Genomic DNA, 25,518 nt, shown 5'->3' on the forward strand with positions numbered 1-25,518 from the left:
TCTCAAATAAAAAATTTTAAAAATAAGTTAATGAAGGAATTCCTATTTCCTTTTTTGTTGTTTCATTTGAGGTTACATGGATACAATGGTGTTTTTAGTTTAATTACATAAGGCCTGTAGGGTCATACCAGGTGGTGCTCAGGGTTAGTCCTGGCTTTGTGCTCAGGAGTCTCTTCTGACAATGTTCAGAGACCCATACGTGGTGTCCGGGATTGATCCAGAGTTAATTTACTCAAGCCCTGCCATTTGCCTCATCTGTTTATTATCTTAATCATTTTTCCCTTTTTTTGTAAAAGTAAATGACTTTATGCATGTTATATCAAGGATTTTAATCAAGTTTTTGACTGATTAAATGTATTCTTGCATCAATTAATATTGTATTGCTCAGTAATATATCAATTGTATGCATGTATCATAATTTCTTTATATATTCACTAGTTAAAAAGAATTTGTGTTTTTGTTGTTGATTGTGAAGAATGTCATTATTATCATTCATGAAAACATTTACAAAACATTATAATCTATTCATTGCGAAAATACCTGGGAATGATCTTACCTGGTTGTATGACAAATTCATGATTAAGTTTATAAGATTACCAAACAGCTTTCTGTAAATGAACAATTTTACCCAACTCAATTTTCCTTCTGATTTTTCCTTTCTTTATCTGTACAATATAGGAAATTAAAATTCTGATAAAAAATAAATGAGATATTGCTTAAATTCTTAAGTATCAAGTTTTTTTTAACTAGTTAAATTAAAAAGAAAGAATTTTGGCAAGTATACAGGGTTATTTATACAGGTACAGAAGCTGCAGTCCAGATAGATAGTTATCTGGGGAATGAGGAAACAGACTTGGTAGAATACAATGACCTGAAAATTGCAAAGGAAAAGTTAGGAGTATGGAATTATGTAAATATATTAACACTTCCTCATCCAATAAGTCCGATCATATAGCTAAATAATAAACATAAAATTGCATAGGTAATTGTTAAATTGTTTCTGGCCCTCATCTCTAAAGAGATACAAAATTAGAACAACAATGGCAAAATGGGAATATAAATGAAAACTATATACATTTTGTGGCCCTCTTGGAGAGCCCGGCAAGCTCCTGAGCATATTCTACCTGCATGGCAGATCCTGGCAAGCTCTCTGTGGCGTATTTGTTATGCCAAAATAAGTAACAACAATGCGTCTCATTCCTCTGACCCTGAAAGAGTCAATGCCTTCAATAAGGCACCATTGGGAAGAGAAAGGAGAGGCTGCTAAAATTTCAGGGCTGAGATGAATGGAGACCTTACCAGCGCCCGGTCAAGCAAATTGATGAACAATGGGATGACAGTGATATAGTGATAAATGAAAATATCTCTTACATTTTATTGACATGTTACTTTAATGACAAAGAGAGTTTATATAAAGAAATAGCACTAGAAATAATATAGAAGGCAAGAGCTCCCATATAATGCTAGTTAGAATATAAAGCATTTCTAAATTTGCAAAAAGTAAGTTGGTTCTTGTTACAAGAAATTTAAACTCATATCAAATCAGACCCTCACAAAAGAAAATTGGGCACTGGGTATCAAAACTGAATGAAACCAAGTGGACATATATTTATATATATAACATGATAAAATATTATATATAATATATATAACAATGATAAAATATTAATATAGTATATTAAGAATTAAAACTTGTCAAAACTATTTCAAAACTATTTATTGGGGTCTAATCGTTTTGTTAGGCCCCTAAGTGCCTTACATTTATTCTATTGCTCAATCCTCTCCAAAACATCATAGGATCATCATAAGATCTGTTATAATGAACATGTTTAATGTATCTAAACTCATAGAGTTTAATGTATTGTCTCAAGATACACAGATAGTAAAGCCAGAGGATACCGGGATAAAGCCACTTGCCTCACATACTGCCAATCCTAAAAGATTCCCTTACATCACATACGGTAATCCAAGCACTATGAATGGTCACTCAGCACAGAACCTGGAATGGCTTCTAAGATCAGGTGTGGCCCAAGCCTTCCCACGCAAATAAATAAAATACAGACATGTAGATGGTAAAGGTGGGCCGAGACTCAGATTCAGACATTCTGTCTTCCTCCCTCTCTTCCACAAGAAGCTACCTTTTAAATAAGGAAGAAGGTTCACCAAATTTTAAATGACAAAAATACAAGATAATGTATACGTAACCATTCAATAAAATGCACTGCACTGCATTGCCCTCCCATCGTTCATCGATTTTCTCAAGCAGGAACCAATAACGTCTTCATTGTGAGACTTGTTGTTACTGTTTTTGGCATATCAAATACATCATGGTAGCTTGCCAGGCTTTGCTGTGTGGGTGAAATACTCTCGGTAGCTTGCCGGGCTCTCAGAGAGGGGTGGAGGAATCGAACCTGGGTTGGCCACATGAAAGGCAAATGCCCTACCTGCTATGCTACTGCTCTGACCCCAATAAAATGCATATATTGATAATAAGAAATTAAAGGAAACTTGGTGATTTCAGACTCATTTTAAATGTCTCAACTTTCTCAAATTTTATAAAGAATTGTTTTAATTTTATAGATTATCGTTAGCTTTGGTATAATGGTTTAGTATGTAAATTCAGCCATATGGTATTTATTTTTTTAAAGTATTTATTTTTTAAAGTATTTATGCTTTTAAAGAAGAAAGTAAAAGTTTTCACTAATCACTGTTCTCAGAGTAATGTTAACTCTGTGAGTCAGGGTATTTTAGTTTCTTAACAGATTTAGAATCTCAGTTTCTGTTATAAATCTCCATATACCAGAAATAAAATGCTAAAAAGGGACATAACTATATGCATATAATTATATGTTTTCCTGGACCAGAGTGATAATACAGTGGCAGGGCATTTTCCTTGCATGCAGCAGACCATGTTGGATCCTGGGCACCCCTTATGGTCCCCAAAGCCCCACCACAAGTGATTCTTGAGAACAAAGCCAGGAATAAGCTCTGACAACCCACAGGTGTGGCCTCAAATCAAAACCAAATAAGAATATGATCTCCATCATGATACCTCAATATAAATAAATAAGTTATTTCTAACTACATTATCAGTTAATAAATTTATTTATAATTAAATTAACTATGCAAAAAGGATTTAAGCTACTGGTGATTATTTTTGATGTTTAAAAACACTTCTAAATATATATATAGGGTCAAAATCTTAAATAAAAGCAATATGCACAACAGATGCAACTTGTTAGCATATTTCTAAAGCATGTTATATATCTGATGGCTTTTACATTCTTTTTTACGCATTCCTATATTCAAATTTTAATTTTATTAATAGGTGACATAAAAATGCCAAATACATTCTCTTTCATATATCTCACCATGGTTATTATCTTCACACAATCAACTTTGATTGCTCCTTAAGTCTAAACTATATATGTGCTATACAAGGTTTTTTAAACTAATTGTACCACCATTAACCCAGTAAGCAATACATCTTAAATATAATTTATAAGGATATTTCTTTGCATTAATTGTCTAAGAATGTAATTTAAAGGAGAGGAGTCCTCCTTTGAAGGTGAAGTCATTGCTGTTTAATAAACCTAAATCTACTGCTATATATCCCTGCTATATGACATAAAAATTAAAGTAGTCCCCAATCACATCTACTTTAAAATTGTATAGATTCTGTGCTGATCTATACCAGAAGAATATATTTTCCCATTATTCTCCTCAAGGCCCCCATGACCTCCTTATTCCTCAGACTATAGATGAGGGGGTTCAGGGATGGGGTGACAATAGTGTAGAAAACAGAGATGATGTTGTCCTGCTTAGCGCTGTGCAGGGAACTCGGCAGGACATACATGAATGTGGCAGCTCCATAGAACATCCCAACCACAGTCAGGTGAGAAGAGCAGGTAAGCAGGGCTTTCTGCCTCCCCTCATTGGAAGGCATGCGGAGCACAGTAAACAGGATTAATGTATAAGAGGCTACAATGACAGAAAGAGGGAGTAAGAGGAAAACCACACCAGTTACATATACCAGGAGCTCATATGTGGACGTATCTGCACAGGCCAATTTCAGCAGAGGTGGGATCTCACAGAGCAGGTGGTTGATATTTTGGGACTTGCAGAAAGGAAAATGCATAGTATACAAAGTATGTCCCAGAGCACTCAGGCATGACAGGATCCAGGATGTGGCCACCATGAGCCAACAGATCTTTGGTCTCATGAGGACCATGTAGTTCAGAGGATGACAAATGGCCACATACCTGTCATAAGCCATGAAGGCCAGGAGCAGGTCCTCTGCACCCCCCAATGTCAAGGCTAAAAACATCTGAAAGGCACAGCCCCCAAAGGAGATGGTGTTTTCACCTCGCAGAAAATCCACGATGGCCTTAGGAGTGACCACAGATGTGAAGAGGAGGTCCATGAGTGAGAGTTGCCCAAGTAGGAGGTACATGGGCACATGGAGCCGGACATCCAGCGTGATGACCAGGAGCAGCAGACTGTTGCTGGTCAGGGCCAACATGTACAAGGCAGTGAATGTGGCACAGAGCAGTTCAGAAAACCCGCTGTCATTAAGGATTCCCACCAGGATGAAGCCACTTCCCAGAGTAGAATTCCAGGGCTCCATTCTCAATCACTTCTTTTGTTGCCTAGAACCAAATGGATTCTCAGTGAATGTTTGGTACAATGGTTTTTAGGATATGTTCACAAAACATGATTTTATAATATCTGAGACGCCTGAAGATGGAGAATACAAAGACATGATGTTTTTCCCACTGACAACTAATTTTATCTCTAGTAATCAAGAGGTTTTTTTAATTACCTTAATTTTATCTTTTAAGAAATAACAAAGGGACAAATAGGCATCAAAGTTAAAATACCTGAATGTTAAGTGATTAAATCATAAAAAGTTTCAAATTTAACTTGATCACATAATTTTCTAATAAGATGACATCATTATCTCTTAATAATAAAACAATATCCTAGCACCCACATTTTAATTATTTTACCTATATTTATATGTAATGTTTGAATAGTAATTTAAATACTGAATCCTTTACACAGACCAAATATGAATGTGAAATCAAAAAGCAGAACTGTTATTTCAGTAAACCACATCCACTTCTTTTTTCCATATAATTTATATTCACATTTCTTTGTAGCTGTAGAGACAAAACTCTTTGAAAGTATCTAGTTAGTCAACTTCTCCTAACCAGATCCACTACCATCAAGTATCTGAAAAAAGAGATTCTAACTGCTACTATGAGATGGTGTATTTGAGATGGCATGGTTTTAGAGCTAAAGCTTTAGAATCAATGAGAAAACAGTTTTTTTACTTTTTAAAATTTTGTTTAGTTTAATTTTTAAAGGAAGTTATGACAAATAGTATGAGGGAAATTCAGGAAAGGTACAAGATGAAACAATAATTCAGGAAAATCAGAGTACTTAGATCTAGGAAAAAATGACAAGAGAATGTTGTAATCAAACATAATCTTAGCTTTACTTTTTTATGCTCATCCCAAATCCTCGCTCTCTTTTCTGAAGTTCAAAAATATTCACAAAGAATCACTAGATTAAAGGGCCAAAGAAATAGCAGGAAAAGGACTCTTCTTGCTCTGGAAGTTACTATGAAGTGTGGTACTCAGTGCAAGAAAGAAGTCAGAAAAAGGACAGAGACAAGAACAGAGTTTTCTGTATCCTGGAAGTGTCCAGAAAAATTTATCTCTGAACATGGATTTAGAAGCACTAGCTTGCAAATTTTTATGTCTATGATCTGCACAGGTCCATAGACTGATTTTTTAAAACCAGATTTTTCAACATTTTCAACAATAAGCGAGTGGACCTCACATAGCCAATGCCATGTTGACTTACCCACTGGACCTGCTCTTCAGATTCATGGACTAAATCTCTAGGAATGCAAGTTGAAAACATGGACACGGTGTTCCCCGACGGTATGTTACCTGAATACCCGGGGCGACCTCAGGAAGAGTGCAGGCTGAGTTCCCACCCTGCCAAAGCCCTGGCACACACACCCACGCCCCATTACTGCCACTATGCCAACAGCCTAACTCCACAGCTTCGCTAAGTATCTCTGCAGATTCATCCTGAAATCTGGACCACATAGTCACATGCATCAAATACAACACCTCCGAATTCCAAAGTACTAAAATTCCAGTAGGAACACACCAAATTAGATGAGAAAGAAACACAGAATCCAACTAAACTCAACAAACAAAAATGAAAACACAGAAGCTTGACTAGAAACTAGAAAATTTCTTTTGTGTTGATATTTCAAACACAGTAACAAGTCTCACAATGGAAATGTTACTGGGCCCACTCGAGCAAATTGATGAACTACGGGAGGAAAGTGCTATAGTCCTACAGTGGTGAGATATAACAGATTTTTAATTTTTTTTACTAAAGTATTTTAGGTAATTCCTTTAGCCATTAGGTTGTAACAAGTGATATAAAACAAATTTTTGTGTGCCTCCTAAGGGTGCAGTATGAGAAAATGAGGATAATAATGGGGGGGGGGGGATCACTCAGGTTGTGGGATTGGTGTTGGAACATTAAAAGCCATAAAAACTGCATTATAAAAAACTGTGTAAACCATGGTGTCTAAATAAAAGTTTTAAAAAAGTAAGTGAAACATATTTCCATTATTCTCATCATTTCCGTACACTGTGGCTTATCTGGAGATTTTACTATTTTCTATTATCATCTTGTAGATGCACAGGATTTTAGTGATCAAAAGATATTAGTGAATATGACAGGCTTATATGCTTGCAGAGAACCATTTCAAAATATTTATTAGCAGGTAAGTTCAAATGTTTAGCAAAGACCACTTTATCTGTAGATTTTCAATATGGACTGATGCGCTGACCAGGAGACTGATACTCAAACGTGGAGTGCACCACAGATCCTTTCATCAGTCCCCCAATGTGCTATTGCTTTCAGGTCTACAAAACCAAAAACAGGGACTGAAAACAGACACAGAATGAAAAGCTCTAGAGAATCTAGAAGAGAGAAGACTAACTGCTTGGGCTCTAGTTTGCAACTCCACTGTCCTTGAGGATTCATTTGAGACACAGAATTCTTACCTTAGTTGGGGCAAAACTCAGCTGCCAGACAACACAAATTACCCTTAAGGTTGTCTGAGGATCCAGGATTTTCCGGAAAAAAGAGGAAGAAAGGAGGGGCGGGGTTACCCCTTAGAAGAACCTAATATGTATAATTTTTGCCAAATTGGTTGAGTTCAGGGAATCTTATCAAGATAAACAGGGCCCTTTCTGTTCCTTCTCTTCCTCTACTGGTCTTTTCTGGAGATGTAATAGATCCAAACAGAAATTTTTTCAGTTCTTGAACAGTTCTATGGAGCAAGTAGATGACTTTCCTGTTCTCACACCTGTGGAGATCTAGAAGCTTTCTGCCTGACACCTGTGGCGATTTAGAAGCTAACTATCACCCAGAGTCCCAGGGAGAGAGAGCTGCTCTCAGAGTGAGTTCTTAGGACCAAATGCTGAGACTTTATATCTTTCTCAAATCTCAGAGCAAACGTAAGAATAATAGGATACTAGAGAAAGTAGATATTGGGGAGGGCTGTTCAGAGGAGACCCTGCCATACCTGACCTCACTGTCCCCAGGGGCAACAGTGAGCCAGGTTCTGTCCTGGGGGAAGATGCTGTATTTCCTTATCCCATGACACTATTTCCCCCCTCTTGTACTGCTCCTTCTTTCAGAGGCACTTATCTTCTCAGCCAAATTGGCTTCCTTTGCATACACTGAGCCAGAAAACAGAATGGTAGTCATTCCTCTGGGCATGTTTCCCAGCCCACTCTACTGTACCTAATGAACTCAGAGGTCCCGACTCTGCCTCACCCTATAGGATATACTTATTGGTGTCCTATTTCTAAATTGTTGACTAGAAGAAAGAATATGGAAGCAAGCACCTTTTTCATAATCAACCATATGCTCGAGATCATAGATGAGTTTTGTGTCATATTTGGACCACTGTTTCCACAATACAATAGTCCTTCCCACCAAGGACTCTTAGTTGAACTCTGCTCTAGACTGTATAGTGTCAGCATCTACTTTGGAAATCCAGTGAATCTTAGAAGGAGTTTGTGTGTTTTGGTTACTGTTTTTTGCCACCTGTGATACTTGAGGAGAGAGTAAGTTACTGCTTTTTTAAAAGGAAGTGTAAAAATAATAGCACACAGTCCTGAAGCTGTTGAGGAGCATTAACATTAACAAAGATAATTTGAATGCTCCCAGATATAAAAGACACCCAATCCACTTGAGAAGGGGAGGGGGAGATAGTTTAAAGGGTAGGGGCACGTTCAGGAGATGTGGGTTGGACTTGTAGCACTACAAGGGCATTTAAGCACAGCCCTGGAATAATCTTCATGCACTGAACTAGGAGTAAAGCCCACACCCAACAGGATAAGGGCCCTCAAAAAATTAAAAAAATGGAAAAAAGTAGTTGATTTTTCAATGGACGAAAGAGGGCAAGATATAAATTCCTTCAAAGTGTTGAAAGGATACAACTGCACACCTTGAATTCTGTGTATAGCTATACCAACATTAAAAAGTGATGACAGGGGGACCGGAGTGATAGTACAACAGGTAGGGTGTTTGCCTTGATGTGGTCAACCTGGGTTTGATACCTGGAACCCCATATCCTTCTCTGAGCAAATCCAGTAGTTATTCCTGAGTGCAGAGCCAGGAGTAAACTCTGAGCATCACTAGGTGAGAACAAAGAAGCCAAAAAAGCGAAAAAAAAAGGGGGGGGGGAGATGGCATTGCAGAAGGTAAAGAAAACCTAAAGAAGTGAACTATAAGTGATATTGTGGCATTGATAATGGGTATTGGACACCATGGTGGTGGTATGGTGAATAACTTTGAACATCCATACTATAAACCTTAACACTGTTATAACCATGCTACCTGATCATAGCAAAATAAAAACAAAAAGCAAGGACAATGTTATCTCCTAGACCAATAAAGGTTAAACACAATAAGCAGTTAGTCACCAAAAATGAACATTTTATTGATTTCTTTTATTGATTTCTTTATTGATTTTCTTTATTGATTTCTTTTTTCATATAATTTGATTTGTTACTCCTTTAAGTTTTTTTGAGTCAAGTGATGTGAAATAAATTTGTTATATGGGGGGTGGGAAAAAACCTGGGGACATGGTGATTGGATTGTTGTAAGAATATTGTATGCTTGAAAAAACTCAATTATTAAAAAAAAAAAACTCTGAAAATCACAGTCTCAATACACCATCCTAAAATGAGTGAGGACAAATGAAAAACAAAAAAATAATTTACTTCTAATATCTGTGCCACCTGAATAATATAATTTCTGAGAGTAGAAATGTGATGCCCAGGGAATCTATATTATGACAAGCAATGAGAACAAATATATTATTTCAGTAACTGAGTCAGCACGTTTAATTAATTGATAAATTCACTTATAAATCTATTTGTATTTTAAAAGAGTAAAATTCTTTTCAACTAGTGATGTTCACATATAATCTCGTTGTAGTGCTCACTGGAGGTTGCTGTGGTGCTCATATGCATAGTCTGACCTAAGTGCCCAGCTTTTATTCTATTCCTCAACCCTCTCCAATACATCTTAGAATCATTATGATACATTAGTAGCATATTAAAGACAGCAAATATAAGGATAAAGCCACTTGCCTCACATCCTGCCAGCCCTAGTAGATTCCCTGACATCACATATTGTAATCCAAGCACTATGAATGGTCACTTAGCACAAAACCTGGAATGGCTTTTAAGATCATCAGGGTGTGGCCCAAGCCTTCCCACTGCAAATAAATAAAATACAGACATGTAGATAATAAAGGTGGGCAGAGACTCATATTCAGACACTCTGTCTTCCTCTCTCCCTTCCACAAGACGCTACCTTTTAAACAAGGAAGAAGATTCACCAATTATTTACTTATTTATTTTTTGCTTTTTGAGTCACACCAGGCAATGCACAGGGGTTATTCTTGGCTCATACACTCAGGAATTATTCCTGGTGGTACTCTGGGGACCATAAGGATGCTGGGAATTGAAACCAGGTCAGTTGCATGCAAGGCAAATGCCCTACCCGCTGTGCTATTGCTCCAGCCTCAGATTCACCTAATTTTAAATCACAAAAATACAAGATAATGTATGTATGAAAATTCAATAAAATGCATATATTAATAATAAGAAATTAAAGGAAACTGTTGGTGATTTTAGACTCATTTTAAATGACTCATTTTTCTCAAATTTTATAATGAATTGGGGTTTTGTTTTTTGTTTTGTTTTGTTTTGTTTTGTTGCTTTTTTGGGTCACACCCAGCGATGCACAGGGATTACTCCTGGCTCATGCACTCAGGAATTACTCCTGGCGGTGCTTGGGGGTCTATGTGGGATGCTGGGAATCAAACCCGGGTCACCCGCATGCAAGGTAAACTCCCTACCCACTGTGCTATCACTCCAGCCCCTATAATGAATCATTTTAATTTTATAGATTATCCTTAGCTTCAATATTGTGGTTTAGTTACATCAATTCAGCCATATAATATTTGTTCTGCCTTTAAAGACAAAAGCGTACGTTTTCGCTAAGCACTGTTCTCAGAGTAATGTCAACTCTTTTGACAGTATTTTAAAATTTTTTAACAGATTTAGAATCTGCTTCTATTATAAGTCTCTATATATCAAGAAATAAAATGCTAAAAAAGGGACACCAATATATGCATATACTTATATATTCTCCTGGACTAGAGTTTAGTACAGTGGGCAGGGCATTTTCTTTGCATGCAGCTGACCATGGTTGGATTTTAGGCACCCGATAGGGTCCTCAAAGCCCCACTCCAAGTGATCCTTGAGCACAAAGCCAGGAGTACATTCTGAAAAGCCCCAGGTGTGGCTTCAAATCAAAAACAAAAAAAGAATATGAGCTCCATCATGATACCTCAATATAAATAAATAAGTTCTTTCTAACTAAATTATTAGTCAAATAATTAACTGAAAAAAGGATATAAGCTACTGGCAATTATTTTTGAAGTTTGAAAAAATATTTTTGAATATATGTAGGGTCAATATTCTAAATAAAAGCAATATTCACTACAGATGCATCTTATTAGCATGTTTCTAATGTGTGTTATATATACGATGACTTTCACATTCTATTTTTTTCAATCCTATATTTAAATTTTAATTTTATTAACAGGTGATATAAAAAAACCAGATTTAGTCTTTTTCAACTATCTCACCACAGATATTATCTTCACATAGTCAACTTTGATTGCTCCTTAAGTCTGGACTATATATGTGCTATACAACATTTTTTATTTAAACCAATTGTACCACCATTAACCCAGTAAGCAATACATCTTAAATACAACTTATAAGGATACTTCTTTGAATTAATTGTCGAAGAATGTAATTTAAAGGAGTGGAGTCCTCCTTTGAAGGTGAAGTCATTGCTGTTTAATAAACCTAAATTTACTGCTATATATCCCTGCTATATGACATAAAAATTAAAGTAGTCCCCAATCACATCTACTTTATAATTGTATATATCCTATGCTGATCTATACCAGAAAAATATATTTTCCCATTACCCTCCTTAAGGCCCCCATGACCTCCTTATTCCTCAGACTATAGATGAGGGGGTTCAGGGAAGGGGTGACAATAGTGTAGAAAACAGAGATGATGTTGTCCTGCTTAGTGCTGTGCAGGGAACTGGGCAGGACATACATGAATGTGGCAGCTCCATAGAACATCCCAACCACTGTCAGGTGAGAAGAGCATGTGATAAGGGCCTTTTGTCTTCCCCCACTGGAAGGCATGCGGAGCACAGTAAACAGGATTAGTGTATAAGAGGCTACAATGACAGAAAGAGGGAGTAAGAGGAAAACCACACCAGTTACATATACCAGGAGCTCATATGTGGACGTATCTGCACAGGCCAATTTCAGCAGAGGTGGGATCTCACAGAGCAGGTGGTTGATATTTTGGGACTTGCAGAAAGGAAAATGCATAGTATACAAAGTATGTCCCAGAGCATTCAGGCATGACAGGATCCAGGATGTGATCACCATGAGCCAACAGATCTTTGGTCTCATGAGGACCATGTAGTTCAGAGGATGACAAATGGCCACATACCTGTCATAAGCCATGAAGGCCAGGAGCAGGTCCTCTGCAGCCCCCGAAGTCAAAGCCAGAAACATCTGAAAGGCACAGCCCCCAAAGGAGATGGTGTTTTCACCTCGCAGAAAATCCACGATGGCCTTAGGAGTGACCACAGATGTGAAGAGGAGGTCCATGAGTGAGAGTTGCCCAAGTAGGAGGTACATGGGCACATGGAGCCGGGCATCCAGTGTGATGACCAGGAGCAGCAGACTGTTGCTGGTCAGGGCCAACATGTACAAGGCAGTGAATGTGGCACAGAGCAGTTCAGGAAACCCGCTGTCATTAAGGATTCCCACCAGGATGAAGCCATTTCCCAGAGTAGAATTCCAGAACTCCATTCTCAATTGCTTCTTTAGTTGCCTAGAACCAAACAACTTCTTCATAAATATCTTTTTGAAGGATTTCACCTTATTATTTTTGTATTGACTCAATTCACAAGGGGATAACTATTTGGAGTCTCATGAAATTTTCCCTTTGTAATTTTGTTTGCCCTCTGTCTTCTGAATATTTGAATTTGTTCATTTAATTATGGTAATTTATAAATGGGAAACGTGGGTAATAACAATTTATTAATTCTTGTAAATAAGATTTTAAAAATAATCAGTCCAAGTAAGTATGTAGAGAGAGAAATATTTATCATATTCAAAATAAAATATTATACTAGAAATTGCTTTTAAAATATAACAAATTTTTATATGAAATATAATTTGGATTCCAATTCCATTTAAGAATATTTTGTTTTAATAATAAAGTCTATTTTGCCTTCTTCCCTAGATTTACCCTCTACCTTCACTTCCAGTCTCATTAATAACTTCCAGAGGAAACCTTTTGTTTTTTAGAACACTTCATCTCTTGTGTTCTTGAACTGTTGCTCACATCTTTGAGGAATATACTGTCAGTCTCCTGGAGGGAAAATAATTTTATACTGAATAAATGGTCATAGTGATAAAGATTGCGGAGGGTAGAAGGCAAAAATACAAATGATTGTCAATAAACTGCTAGTTTATAATAGACTGTACCCTCAGAAAGAACAAGGAAATAAGCATTAAATGTAATTTTCATAGATAATATTTATGTTTGAGTTTTGTAATAGAAGGGATAAATTATGGAAAATACTTAATGAAAAACTCTCAAAACCATTCTGTCACCTGAGAGTCAAAGGAGGACCCTGAACAAAAGAAGGATTTTATTCTATTTCACAATATAAACACTATAAATAAGGATACTAAACTCACCAAACCTTGATATATACAGTATTACTTTTAAAAAGTTTGAGAAGAAAATGGGAAATTTGAGGGAAAGTCATGTTAGACAATGTACATCTAACTTGTCTTTATGAATTTAGTGTTTTCAAAGTTATATGGAGAATTTTGGAGGTACTCTGAATGAGAAAAAAAATTACCATCCAAGTTTTCATCTTTCTCATATATCATCTGCTCCCACAATTCCTTTTTTCTGTTTATGTTTTCTTGGAATTAAATAGTATCATCAGTAGGTCATAAAATCAGTTCATAAAATTCTTACGCTTAAAGTTCAAACCCAGACCCTTTCATTCTAGGATATATAGATTTGAAATATATAAGTAAATTGTTTGGATGCAGAAACCCATCACATAAACTTGTACATATATCCACTGGTTATGATTGATATATAAAGAAAGATATATACTATGAGCCCATTCAGTGAGGTTTTGGGAAAGTAAACCTTATATAATCACTTTCATTTCACTTAAAGAAACTATAGGTTGAGCAAGAACATAAAGTTACTAAGAAGTAAAGGGTCAGGATATAATAGCAAAGAAAGGGAATAACATTGTGAAGGTTAAGAACTAAAGCTAAGTATATAGATACCCTCCTCACCTTTCCACCACATGAAGCCTGGATATTAAGTCATCCTGAAAAAATAATTTGCAAAACTGTGTTTCATCATTTATTGGATCTTAGATTTTTTTATATGACAAAACCTATACTATATATTTAAAATAATAAGTATTGTCTGGGACACCTTTTATTTTACTGATTGACAATAACAACAAACTCAAAAGCAATTTTAATAGTGTTTCAGATTAAGACAATTTTAGGCTTTTTATTTCTGCATTGGCGAAAGGAACAAGAAAATAATTAACTGGGTATTTTTGTTCAGATTTCTTTACCAAGAGTCACTGTCACTGTCACAGTCCTCCCATTGTTCATTGATTTGCTCAAACAGGCCCAGTAATGTCTCCACTGTGAGACTTGTTGTTACTGCATTTGGCATATCAAATATGTCATGGGTAGCTTACCAGGCTTTGCTGTGCGGGCTAGATACTCTTGGTAGCTTTCTGGGCTCCTCAAGAGAGGTAGAGGAATCGAACCTGAGTCGGCCGGGCCACCTGTGTATAAGTCAAACGCCCTACTGCTGTGCTATGGCTCCAGCCCTAACCAAGAGGATTTTCAGAATGAACAAGCAGTATTATGTAGAGCGTGATTTTTAGTGATCAGTCACTCCAGATCCTGTCTGTCAAACTTTTCTCTCCTAATCAACCCCACACTCTTACCTTTGTTCCGTTTTACTTAGAGAAAATATAAGAAACACAGAGAACACATACTAGGCCTATGGAATAAGAGTCCTCTTTCTGGAAAATAACTGGTGGTGGGAACCTTCAGACCAAGAGAAGTCATTAGGGACAGCTAATATATGGGACTTTGAACTTGATAGAAAATGATTAGATAGAGTCAATGAATATGATGAAAATAACATTTTGGAACTATATATTCATGTTATGTCCCTAGACCATTGCTCGGCATAATTTTAAAATGCCACTGACTTCAATTGGACTTTTTTGTGACCTTGGACTTTACTGTGTCTTTTAGTGTAGGGAAGGGGAAGTTCAATTGAGTTTAATTTATTCTCACTTGATTATTGCTTGGTTAAGGACACACATCAGATTAGTAAAGTTATGATAATTTGGATCAAAATAAAAACACTGGCACTTCTATGTAGCTCTAATATCAAGAAGTACAGAAATCACAGATCTAGTTGGTTGGATACTGATTGTGAGTTGCTCATTTAAGGGTGCCTTTAGAGTATGGAAGGGAAGACATAAGCTAATAAGCCTAAAATTAAAGAATCTGAGAGCAGAGAACTGAGCCCCTGTTTACTTCTCAAGACTTCCAAATTAACGAAACTTTCACAACAACAAAAAGAAAAATAGAATCCTTACCTCATGTGGAGAAAAGTTATAACACTTTACTTTTCCTTTTGAACTTTAAAAATCTGCCAGAACTATTTTTATCACCCTGTACTTCATTTGAAGGATGAAAATATTCAAGAAGATGAAGAAACAGCAGCAGTTCTGTTATGAGAAAATTTAAGGTGGTCTGACTATTTCTGATGTCAGGGGTTAGAAACTCCTCCAGCCACTGCCATTACAAGTCCTTTCTGGGGTAGAGATAGGCACAGTGAGCTAAGAAATAAAGCAGGATCCTGGGGAAATACAAAACTGCAACTGCATTAACTTCTCGTGTCCATTATCCCAAAGACAAAACTTTCACGGTGTTGGCATAGTTCTGATCATTCTGGGTTCAAATACTCAGGACTTTTAGTGCTGGTGCCCGTGATAAAATATAAGCACAGTAAGAATTTGAGTGAAAGATGCCCAGCAAAGATACTATTATACCTGGTCTTGCTGTCCCTGGGGCAGCAGTGAGCTGGGGCCCTGTCCTGGGGGAGGCATCATGGTCTTACCTTGTCAGCTGATGTGAGCTTTCCTAAAAGTGCTGCGTTAGGAAACAAGATTTTAATGAATCCCCTGGGCTAATCTTCTGGTCTCTAAATCCTATGAACTACCAAATGAGCTCTGAGGTCTGAGAATCTGTTTGCTTGTATTGATTTACTATGGCTTTCCCCCAGAACTTGACTAAAAAGACAGAATTAGCAATTGACCTAAGAATCAAGCATTCCTTGGCTAGCTGCTGATAAAATTATAAAGAATGTCTTATGGGTTCTGTAAATTCCCTTGTTTCCTATCTCTTCTCTGTGCCTCTAACTTGGGCTATTATCAGCTAAACAAAAAATCACAAATCATCCTGTTAATCGTCGATTGCCTCGAGCAGGCCCCAGTAACGTCTCCTTCATCCTAGCCCTGAGATTATATTCAAGGCTCTTTCGGAGAATGAGACCCATCATTGTTACTGGTATTTGGCATATTGGGTACGACACAGGGAGTTTGCCAGACTCTGCCGTGTGGGCAGGCTACATTCGGTAGCCTGCCAGTTTGTCCAAAGTAGGAATGAGATAATAAGATGTCATAATAGGATGTCGCGCGGCCGTGAAAGGAACAGCTAAAAGGAATTGAATATTTTAGTTTATCAGCTAAAAGGAATTGAATATTTTAGTGCTCTAGTTTATATATTTACTGACCTTTAATTGGCATCAATTCATTAATATATAGTGCCTTACTAAATTTATAATTAATTAATTTCTTCTTTCTTTATCTACAATGATTGAGCACATGTGTGAAAGTGAATAAATGTTTCTCTCTGTTCTCTGTGTCCAGTAGGCTCCATTGTGAAGAGCACTGGGGTGATGAATCAACATTCAGTTCTGTCCATAACTGCTTCAGTTCAGGTCATTCTCCTTTCTCATTCAATGTTTTGCCCATCTCTCCACATTCATGAGTTTCTAATCACTGATGTTTCCAGTCAAAGCAAGGACTATTGATGGAATAAAATATTTATTCTTTTTCAATTTTTAGAAAATGATAAAGAAATAACATTCCTTTTTCATTCTCTCAAAATATTTTTAATTTTAAAATTGTTTTTAAAATTGTTTTTTATTTTAATGAATCATCGTGATATACATTTGCAGACTTACAGACTTTCATGATTACATTTTAGCCAAAGAATGTTCAAGTACCAATCCCTCCACCAGTGCCCGTTCTCCACCACTAATTTTCCCATTATCCCTCCCCCCACCTCCACCTCTTTCCACCTCCTGCTTCTGTGGCAGGCACAATCTCTCTTTGTCCCTTAAAAATTATAACATGAATAGTTTAAAAATTATTGTAGGAGAACAATAAAATAAATATCATAAAGCATCTTTTGATTTTTTCCTCTTTTTATTTGTTATTTCATTAAAATACCAAGCTTAGTATTAAGAGAGATAGTACTGAGGTTAAGGTGCTTCCCTTGAGCATGCTTGAACCCAATTAAATCCCCATCATACATATGATCACTGAGCACTGAGAGGAATGATTCATGACCACAGAATTAGGAGTAGGCCCTGAGTACAGTTAGATGTTACCCCAAAATCAAACGATGATGATGATGATGATGTTGATAATGATGATGATAAAATACTGACATTATTTCACTAGCGTATTTTTGTCTCCCTAACAATTTTCATTTGTCTTACTGCCACTACTATCGTGTCTTATTATAACATTCCACTTTTACTTAAAACCAAGAAAAGGTTGATGTATTTTTAGAAACCTACAGGTATTTGGAGAGGGCATTCTAGGCAATGGAACCTGAACAACACATATCAGACACAAAAGGGAAAGTTCTCCCTGTATACTATGTTTTAAAAATAATAAATTAACTGTTACAGAAGTGGAATAAAATAAAAAAGGAATTTAGTTTTGGGTCACAGCTGGCAGTGCTTAGAGCTTACTTTTGGCTTTGTGTTCAGGTGTCTATCATGGATGTGGTCTGGATACCAAATATGGTGCCAGTAATCAGCTAGAGTCTGCATTGTGCAGGGTAAGTGCCTTGATGTCTGTACTTAAGGGAAATGTTTTAACAAATTGCTTAAATTGTTTTCCTTAACTTTCTCTACTGCCAGAAAGCATGAATAGTTTTCAGGTTAGCCATTCAGAAGCAGTTCTTCCCATAATGAAAGAACTTGACTATATTTGGGGAAAATAATCATATTTTTCTATACTAGTTTACGTTTTTGCTTTGGTGATTTCTAAGGTCCTTCAGTACATCTGCACAATGAACTACTACACAGCTGTTAGAAAAAATGAGGTCATGAAATTTACCTATAGATGGATACACTTGGAGAGTATCTTGCTGAGTGAAATGAGTCAGAAGGAGAGGGACGGATACAGAATAACTGCATTCATTTGTGAGATATTTAAAAAAACAGTATGATACTAATACCCAATGCCAGGGAAAATAGGCCAGGGGCACTGGTCAATGGTTGGTCAATGTGTGTGAGATGGATGGTAGTTAAGATAGAGGAATATCCATTATGACAAAACTAGTTGGAAATGATTGATCACCCTGGACAAGTACTAAGTCTTGAAAGCAGGTGAAAGAATATACATGATAACCTTTCAGCAACTGTTTTACAAATCTCATTTTGTAAAATGAGAAACAGAAAGAGAGTGAGAGAAGAGAGATGCCTGCCATAGAGACAGGCTAGGTGGGGGTTGGGGGATGGTTTTGAAAAGGTGGGAGGGAAACTTAGGACACTGGTATTGAGAGATTACACTGGTGGAGGGATTGATGTTGGAACATTGTATGCGTGAAAATCAATTATCTATCTCTATCTCATGGTGATTCAATTAAAAAAAAGTATTTTAAGAAACAGGTTTCTCTTATCTGGTAAAGTCATTATCTTGCATTGTTGATACTTAGTTGAAGATAGGTTATCTGAATGACTATTCAGCCACATGTGCATCCTGTGGAAGAAAATTATCCAGAACAACTATGAGAGGGACATAGCCTAATAGAATGTTTGGTTGAGATGATGCACCCAGCAGACGAATATACTATTAACAAAGGGGAATCAGATATGATGCTGATAGAAGTTTTGCACGTCAAAATATTTTTTGATAGAATATCCAGTGTTAATGGTTTAACTCTGCTATCCCAATTTTTTGTTTTGAAGCCCTAACCCCCATGATCCCAGAACATGAATACTCATCGAGGAGATAGGTTCTTTGAACTGGTGATTAAGTTAAAATGAGTCCAGTAATGTGGCCTAACCCAATCTGATTTGTGTCTAAGAAGCAGAGGAAATTTTAACACATAAGTAGATACCAGGAAAGTATATGCACAGAGAGAAAAACATGTGAGGGCATAGTGAGAAGACTGACATCTAAAAGTCAAGGAGCAGACTCAAGAGAAACCAACCCTGATAACATTATAATACTTTGATTGCATTTACCTCTTGTTCTCTCATCATCCTATTCCTTCCCTTTTCTTCTCCTGTCCATCAATCCCTCTCTATCTGCCTCTATTTCTTTTACTTCTACTCCCATTGCATCCCAATTCAGTGATTAATTTTACCTGCCCAGAATATTTTTGGAGTTTGTGTACAAAAGCTATTTTCAGTACTCAGAACTTATAATGGCTTTTTTATAGCATTATCTCTGGTTATCAAGCTCAAAGATTTCTATATTTGGCCTAAATTTTGTATCATTGTTCTCCTAAATTCTTGAGATGTCAACTTTCTATAGATTCACAATACTAAGAAGAAATAAAATGATTTTACCTACATTAATTTCATTTGGGGAGGTTAGTAGCACTGTAGCACTGTCTTCCCGTTGTTCATCGATTTGCTCAAATGGGCACCAGTAACATCTCACAACAAATTGTGAGACTTGTTGTTACTGTTTTAAAAATGCATAAATAAAAAAGAAGTACCAATCAACAAAATGAACCATTTTCTAGTTCTTCAAGTACATAATGCGAACTTAGTCCTTAGTTCTCTACAATCATTTTATGTGTATATTTGTGTGTGAGAGAGAGGAACAATAAAACAAAAATGAGTAAATTATAAATTATGAAAATAAAAAATATTAAAATGCTTCCTGTATTTATTTCTGGAGGAGAATTATTATATTTAATTTTTATAGTGCCATGCAATAAAACCGCAGGACCTCACACATGCAAGTAAAGTGCTGTATTGATTAGGTACATCCCATTTCTTTATTTGTCTTTAAATACTTCTCAAAAAGTACATATATTTTAAAATCATATTATAGTTTTTTTATATGTCTACATAAATAATATATGGTTATCAGTCTGAAAACTCATCACAGTCTTATGTAATATAAAAATATTATTATTCCATATTTTTCTAACATAAAGTTCTTTTTTAATTATAAAATACTTCTCACATTATTCAAATCATAATCAGAAAAACAAACATTAAATATGTCTTCTTAGTTCGGAATTAAATCCCTTATCTCTCCATCCACTCACAAATGAAATATCTAAAAGCACTCACATTTGTTGGTGTAATGAGATACTATAGGCAGTTAAAAGGATAAGAAGAGTACAAAAAACAATTAAGTGACAGAAAATTTGACCTGTAATAAGTAATAATTAATCAAGAAATGTGATGAAATAAAATTTTATGCTATCTACAAAAAAATCTGTATAGTAAAGTTTGTTTGTCTCAGACAGAGAAAGGTTTATATAATTTTTCCTGTCAGAGACAAGGTACACACACAAACACACACCCTTAACGCATAACACAGAGAGAAAAAGTTGTACATACTTACATACTCTTTCACACCGATACAAGATACATAAACACACACACACACACACACACACACACACACACACACATACACACACACAAGAAAGCTTGGAGAAGAGGAAAGAAGAGCTCTAGGAAGGACCATGGTATCATACAGTTAAATTCATTGCATGGAGGCCTTGAGAGTAATGTAAATGTTAGATAATTCATTCACTTTAGGGGTAAATAAGGCAAGTTCAAGTACATAGTATTTCATACTCTCTCTAGGAGAGCTCAGAAAGCTACCAAGAGTTATCCCTCCTGCCTAAGTTCATCTTAGGGAGATTAATTTACAGCAAAGCCTGGTAAGTTACCCGTGACATATTCAATATGACAAAAACAGTAATAAAAAGTCTCACAATGAAGATGTTACTGATGCCTGCTTAAGCAAATCCATAGACAATGGGGGGACAGTGCTACAATGCTACAGTATTGCATACATTACATCAGATACTCCTAAATATAGACAGAATACTGCATTTTGGTCTATGACTGTCAGTTTAATTAGGAAGATGAAGGAAAAACTTTATGACAAATAGGGTTTCCTAGTTCAGTTAGTGGGTAAAGAATGCTAGAACAATGCTTAGGGAGATTAACTAATTTTTGTTCTAAGTCTAATTTTGAGGGCAGGTTTACTCTTCTGAGAGGGCATTTCCCTTCAGGATGAACTGCAGAGAGAACATAAGAAAACAAAAGAATGCAAACTCCTCCCACAAATGAATGTAATCATTCTGTGTCTGTCTCTCTCCTTCTGACTCATTTCACTCAGCATCATACTCTCCATTTACTGTCCATCCATTTTTAACTAAATTTCATGCCTTCATTTTTCCTAATGACTGCATAGTATTCCATTATGTAGTTGTTGCATAGTTTATTTATCCAGTCATCTATTCTTGGGAACTTGAGTTGTTTCCAGATTTTGATATGAAGGGATGGGTGTTGGAACGTTATGTGACTGAAACCCAATTATGAACAACTTTGTAACTGTGTATATCAATGTGATTCAATAAATGTTTTAAAAAATAAAAAATAAACATTGAAAAAGAAAAAGAATGCAAACTCCTCTTAGAACAGAACATAGCTCTCTTGTTTGAAAGATCACAAAACATGGCCATTGAAGTTTCACTCACTGCTAATAAGATAAAACAAAAATTATATACATCTCTTCCTCCTTTTTAACTGTTCAGCTTTTCAGAAGACTCTACAATATCCTAATATAACTTCAACATAACTAAATAACTTTAGTATTCATTCTTTTTTTCTAAATTACTAAAGAAATACTTAGGGCTTTATCACATTGTATTAGAACAATGTATTAGACTTTATCACATTGTATTGAATTTAAAGATCATCCGATTAAATTAACCATTTATTTTATAAGAAAAGATTTTTATTCCAAATAGAAAATGAATATATTAGGGAGCCAAAGCAACAGTAAAATAGGTAGAGCATTTGCCTTGCATGCAACTGACCAATATTTAATCCCTGGCACCCCATATAGTCACCCAAGCCCACTAGGAGTGATCTTTGAACACAGAGTCAGTAGTAAACCCTGAGTACCATCAGTATGGCACCAAAACCAATAAATAAACAAATAAACAAATGAAAAATAAGAAGGTACTAGATCATAGCCTAAAACTTCACGGATCACAGTCCTCCCGTTGTTCATCGATTTGCTCGGGCGGGCCCAGTAATGTCTCTATCATGAGACTTTGTTGTTACTGTGTTTGGCATATCTAATACATCACGGGTAGCTTGCCAGGCTTTGCCGTGAGGGCGAGATACTCTCGGTAGCTTGCCTGGCTCTCCGAGAGGGGCGGAGGAATCAAACTCAGGTTGACTCAGTCTGCTGTGTGCAAGGCAAACGCCCTACCCGCTGTGCTATCACTCCAGTCCAGCCTAAAACTAAATAATAAAATTACTATGTCAAAGCACCTATTCCGTATCTTTTCCTCTTTGACAATGGTCTACTTTCAATTCTTATCCTCAACTATATTTTGGAATTTGAAATATTTCTTATATTTTAAATATTTTCACATTTTGGCATGCCATTATGGCAAGAGTCTCTTGATAGGTTTTGTATAATTCTTTATTAGTATCATTAATCAATCTTAATTATAGCTTCAACATTGGAATTTAAACATTGGCTTTAACCAAGAAGTTTCAAAATGAATATACAAGATAATATTAGAGATATAAGTGATATGAATGCAATAAAAGCTATAATGAAGACAAATAGTAAGTGGCAGGGATCCTATCTTAGAAAGTATTTGGAGAAGCCTTCTGACTGATGGCTTTTTTTGTAAGAATGCACTCAGCATATTAAGTATGGGTCAAATAAGTCAAGACACGGCATTTGAGATAAAGAGTTCAGTATTAGTGTTTGAGTATTGGATGAAAGAACTTTACCTTTTGAGGAAAATAAAGATATCATTGTAGCTAAAATATAATCACTGTAAACCTTTCAGAAATTTTGGTACCTGGGGCTTATTAAGCATGGAGCAATGGGTGTTGGAACATTGTATGACTGAAACTCAATTATGGACAACTTTATAATTATATTTCACAGTGATTCAATTTAAAAAACACTAAAATGATAAAAAAAATAAAATTCTCTTTATATACTATACATCACAGATATGGCAGCTCTAACAAATTATGTACAACATAAGTCCTTGGGTAGTTATGATTAGTGATCATGAAATTACCAAGATTGATTTTCTATTAAATTGTTGTCTTTCAGAATAGGTTTCTAAAAAAGAAGTTCAGATCAGGTCACTCTCAATTTTACCTGAATGAAAAATTAGTTGATCTGTATCAAATCCTATGCAGAATATGATAAAAAAAAAGTTTAATCTTGTTTAAACAATTAAACCACGCATAATTTGTTTCCAGCTTTTTCACATTCCTTTTTAATCTTAGCTAATCCTCTTGACCTTTAATCTTGAAATAGTCTTCTTTAGGTATTTATTTTGTCCTATTGATTGCTTCTTACAAAAAAATCCTATTAATAAATTAACTTCATTTAAGTAGAATCTCTTCAAATATTTCTATTCTTCAAATTATTCTTCAAATAAGTTATTTTACTAGTTGTTGATTCACACAGTTTTTTTAAAAAAAAATTATTCCTCATTTATTTAGATTTAAACCAGTTTTCTCTTCATTTGTGTTACCTTGTTAGTGGGTGTCAATTTCTTTTAAGGAAAGCATTAAGTTTTTACCCATTGTAACAATTTGGATACTGTATTTGCAGAGTAGCATATGTAATGAATATTTGTGAAGAATAAAATCAGCTGAGGCCTAAAAAAAAAAAAGGAAAGGAAAGGAGGAGGAGAGCAGAGCTTTTGTTATTAACAGTACTTCAGAAGTTGAAAAAGAAATGTCAGAAGTTACTACCTCTGAAATGGATTATTTTCCAATGAGCTTTCTGAGAGCTCCCTTCACATCCTTATTCCTCAGGCTGTAAATGATGGGGTTCAACATGGAAGTCATAACTGAATAGAACACAGAGATGACCTTGTCTTTTTCACTCATTGTCTTGGAGTTAGGTCTCATGTAGGCAAATATTCCAGAGCCGTAGTAGAGAACCACAACAGTGAGATGGGAGCCACAAGTAGAGAACACCTTGAGCCTTCCCTCCCCTGACTGCATCCGAATCACGGTGGAGATAATGTGACAGTAGGAGACAAAGATGAGAGAGACTGGTGCTAAGAGGATGACCACACCCATTGAAAAGAGAGCCATCTCAGCATCATAGGTGTCTGCTGAAGCCAGCTTCAGGAGTGCAGGTGGTTCACAAAAGTAATGATTAATTAAATTTTGTCCTTGATAGGGCAGACAAAGTGTATAGGCACTATCCACTGAACAAACAAGTGCCCCACTGATCCAGGACACAATGGTCAACTGGACACAAACCTTCTGAGTCATGATGGTGGAGTAATGCAGAGGCTTGCAGACAGCCACATAGCGATCATAGGACATCACAGCCAGCAGAACACATTCTGTACACCCAGCTAGGAGGAAGACAACTATCTGTAGTGAGCATCCAATGAAGGAAATAGATTTCTTTTTCACAAGGAAGTGGACCAACATCTGGGGCACAATGCTTGTGGAGAAACAGAGATCTGCAAAGGACAAGTTTTTGAGGAAAAAGTACATGGGAGTGTGAAGTCTAGAGTCAAACTGGATAAGGATTATTATGATCAGATTTCCAAATACTGAGAGAAAGTAGATGATTAGGAAAATACAGAACAGTAAGATCTGGATCTTTGGATCCTGAGAAAGTCCCAACAAGATAAATTCAGTCACAGAAGTATGGTTTCCTTTTCCCATTGAGGTTTATGCCTGTTTACCTGTCATCAGAAAGAGAAAAAAATTGTTTTGAATGTTTGATTTCACAAATTTTTATAAATAATCACAATGTTAACAAGTATGTCTTAAATTAACTTTTAACTCCTTCTTACTAGCTGTTTATTTGAATTGGGATACATACATACATTTGTTTTTACCAATACACATAGTTTTTAAGCATAGTCTCCCAATTTTGATTCACTTAGTGGCTGAATATCATAATGTGACTTCTCAACTAATCATTAACTTAGCATATTTATATTTTGCTAAGTTATGATGAAGATACATTAGAGTAACTGTATTTGTATCTATTTTTTGTTTGTTTTCACACCACATTTGCTAATACTCAGGGATTACTCCTGGCTCTATGCTCAGGAATTACCCCTGGGGGTGCTCAGAAAACTATATGGGATATTGGGGATCTAATGTGGGTAACTATGTGCAAGGCAAGCACCTT

General features: G+C 35.9%; 3 protein-coding genes across 3 annotated transcripts; all 3 read right to left on the minus strand.

Annotated features, from left to right (window-relative positions):
* Positions 1-3,688: 3,688 nt before the first annotated feature.
* LOC130025253 (olfactory receptor 2AG2-like) lies at positions 3,689-4,627 on the minus strand. Its single transcript, XM_056116205.1, has one exon. The coding sequence runs from the start codon at positions 4,625-4,627 to the stop codon at positions 3,689-3,691; it is 939 nt and encodes a 312-aa protein (XP_055972180.1).
* A 6,966-nt stretch (positions 4,628-11,593) lies between these two features.
* On the minus strand, positions 11,594-12,532 carry LOC130025411 (olfactory receptor 2AG2-like). The gene has a single exon (XM_056116364.1). It carries the CDS (start codon positions 12,530-12,532, stop codon positions 11,594-11,596), a length of 939 nt encoding a protein of 312 aa, XP_055972339.1.
* Positions 12,533-24,119: 11,587 nt separating this feature from the next.
* Positions 24,120-25,082, minus strand: LOC130025321 (olfactory receptor 2D3-like). Its single transcript, XM_056116280.1, has one exon. The coding sequence runs from the start codon at positions 25,041-25,043 to the stop codon at positions 24,120-24,122; it is 924 nt and encodes a 307-aa protein (XP_055972255.1). The 5' UTR covers positions 25,044-25,082.
* Between the last annotated feature and the right edge of the window lie 436 nt (positions 25,083-25,518).

This window comes from Sorex fumeus, unplaced genomic scaffold (assembly GCF_029834395.1).
Source record: "Sorex fumeus unplaced genomic scaffold, SorFum_2.1 ptg000030l, whole genome shotgun sequence".
Taxonomy (NCBI): Eukaryota; Metazoa; Chordata; class Mammalia; order Eulipotyphla; family Soricidae; genus Sorex; species Sorex fumeus.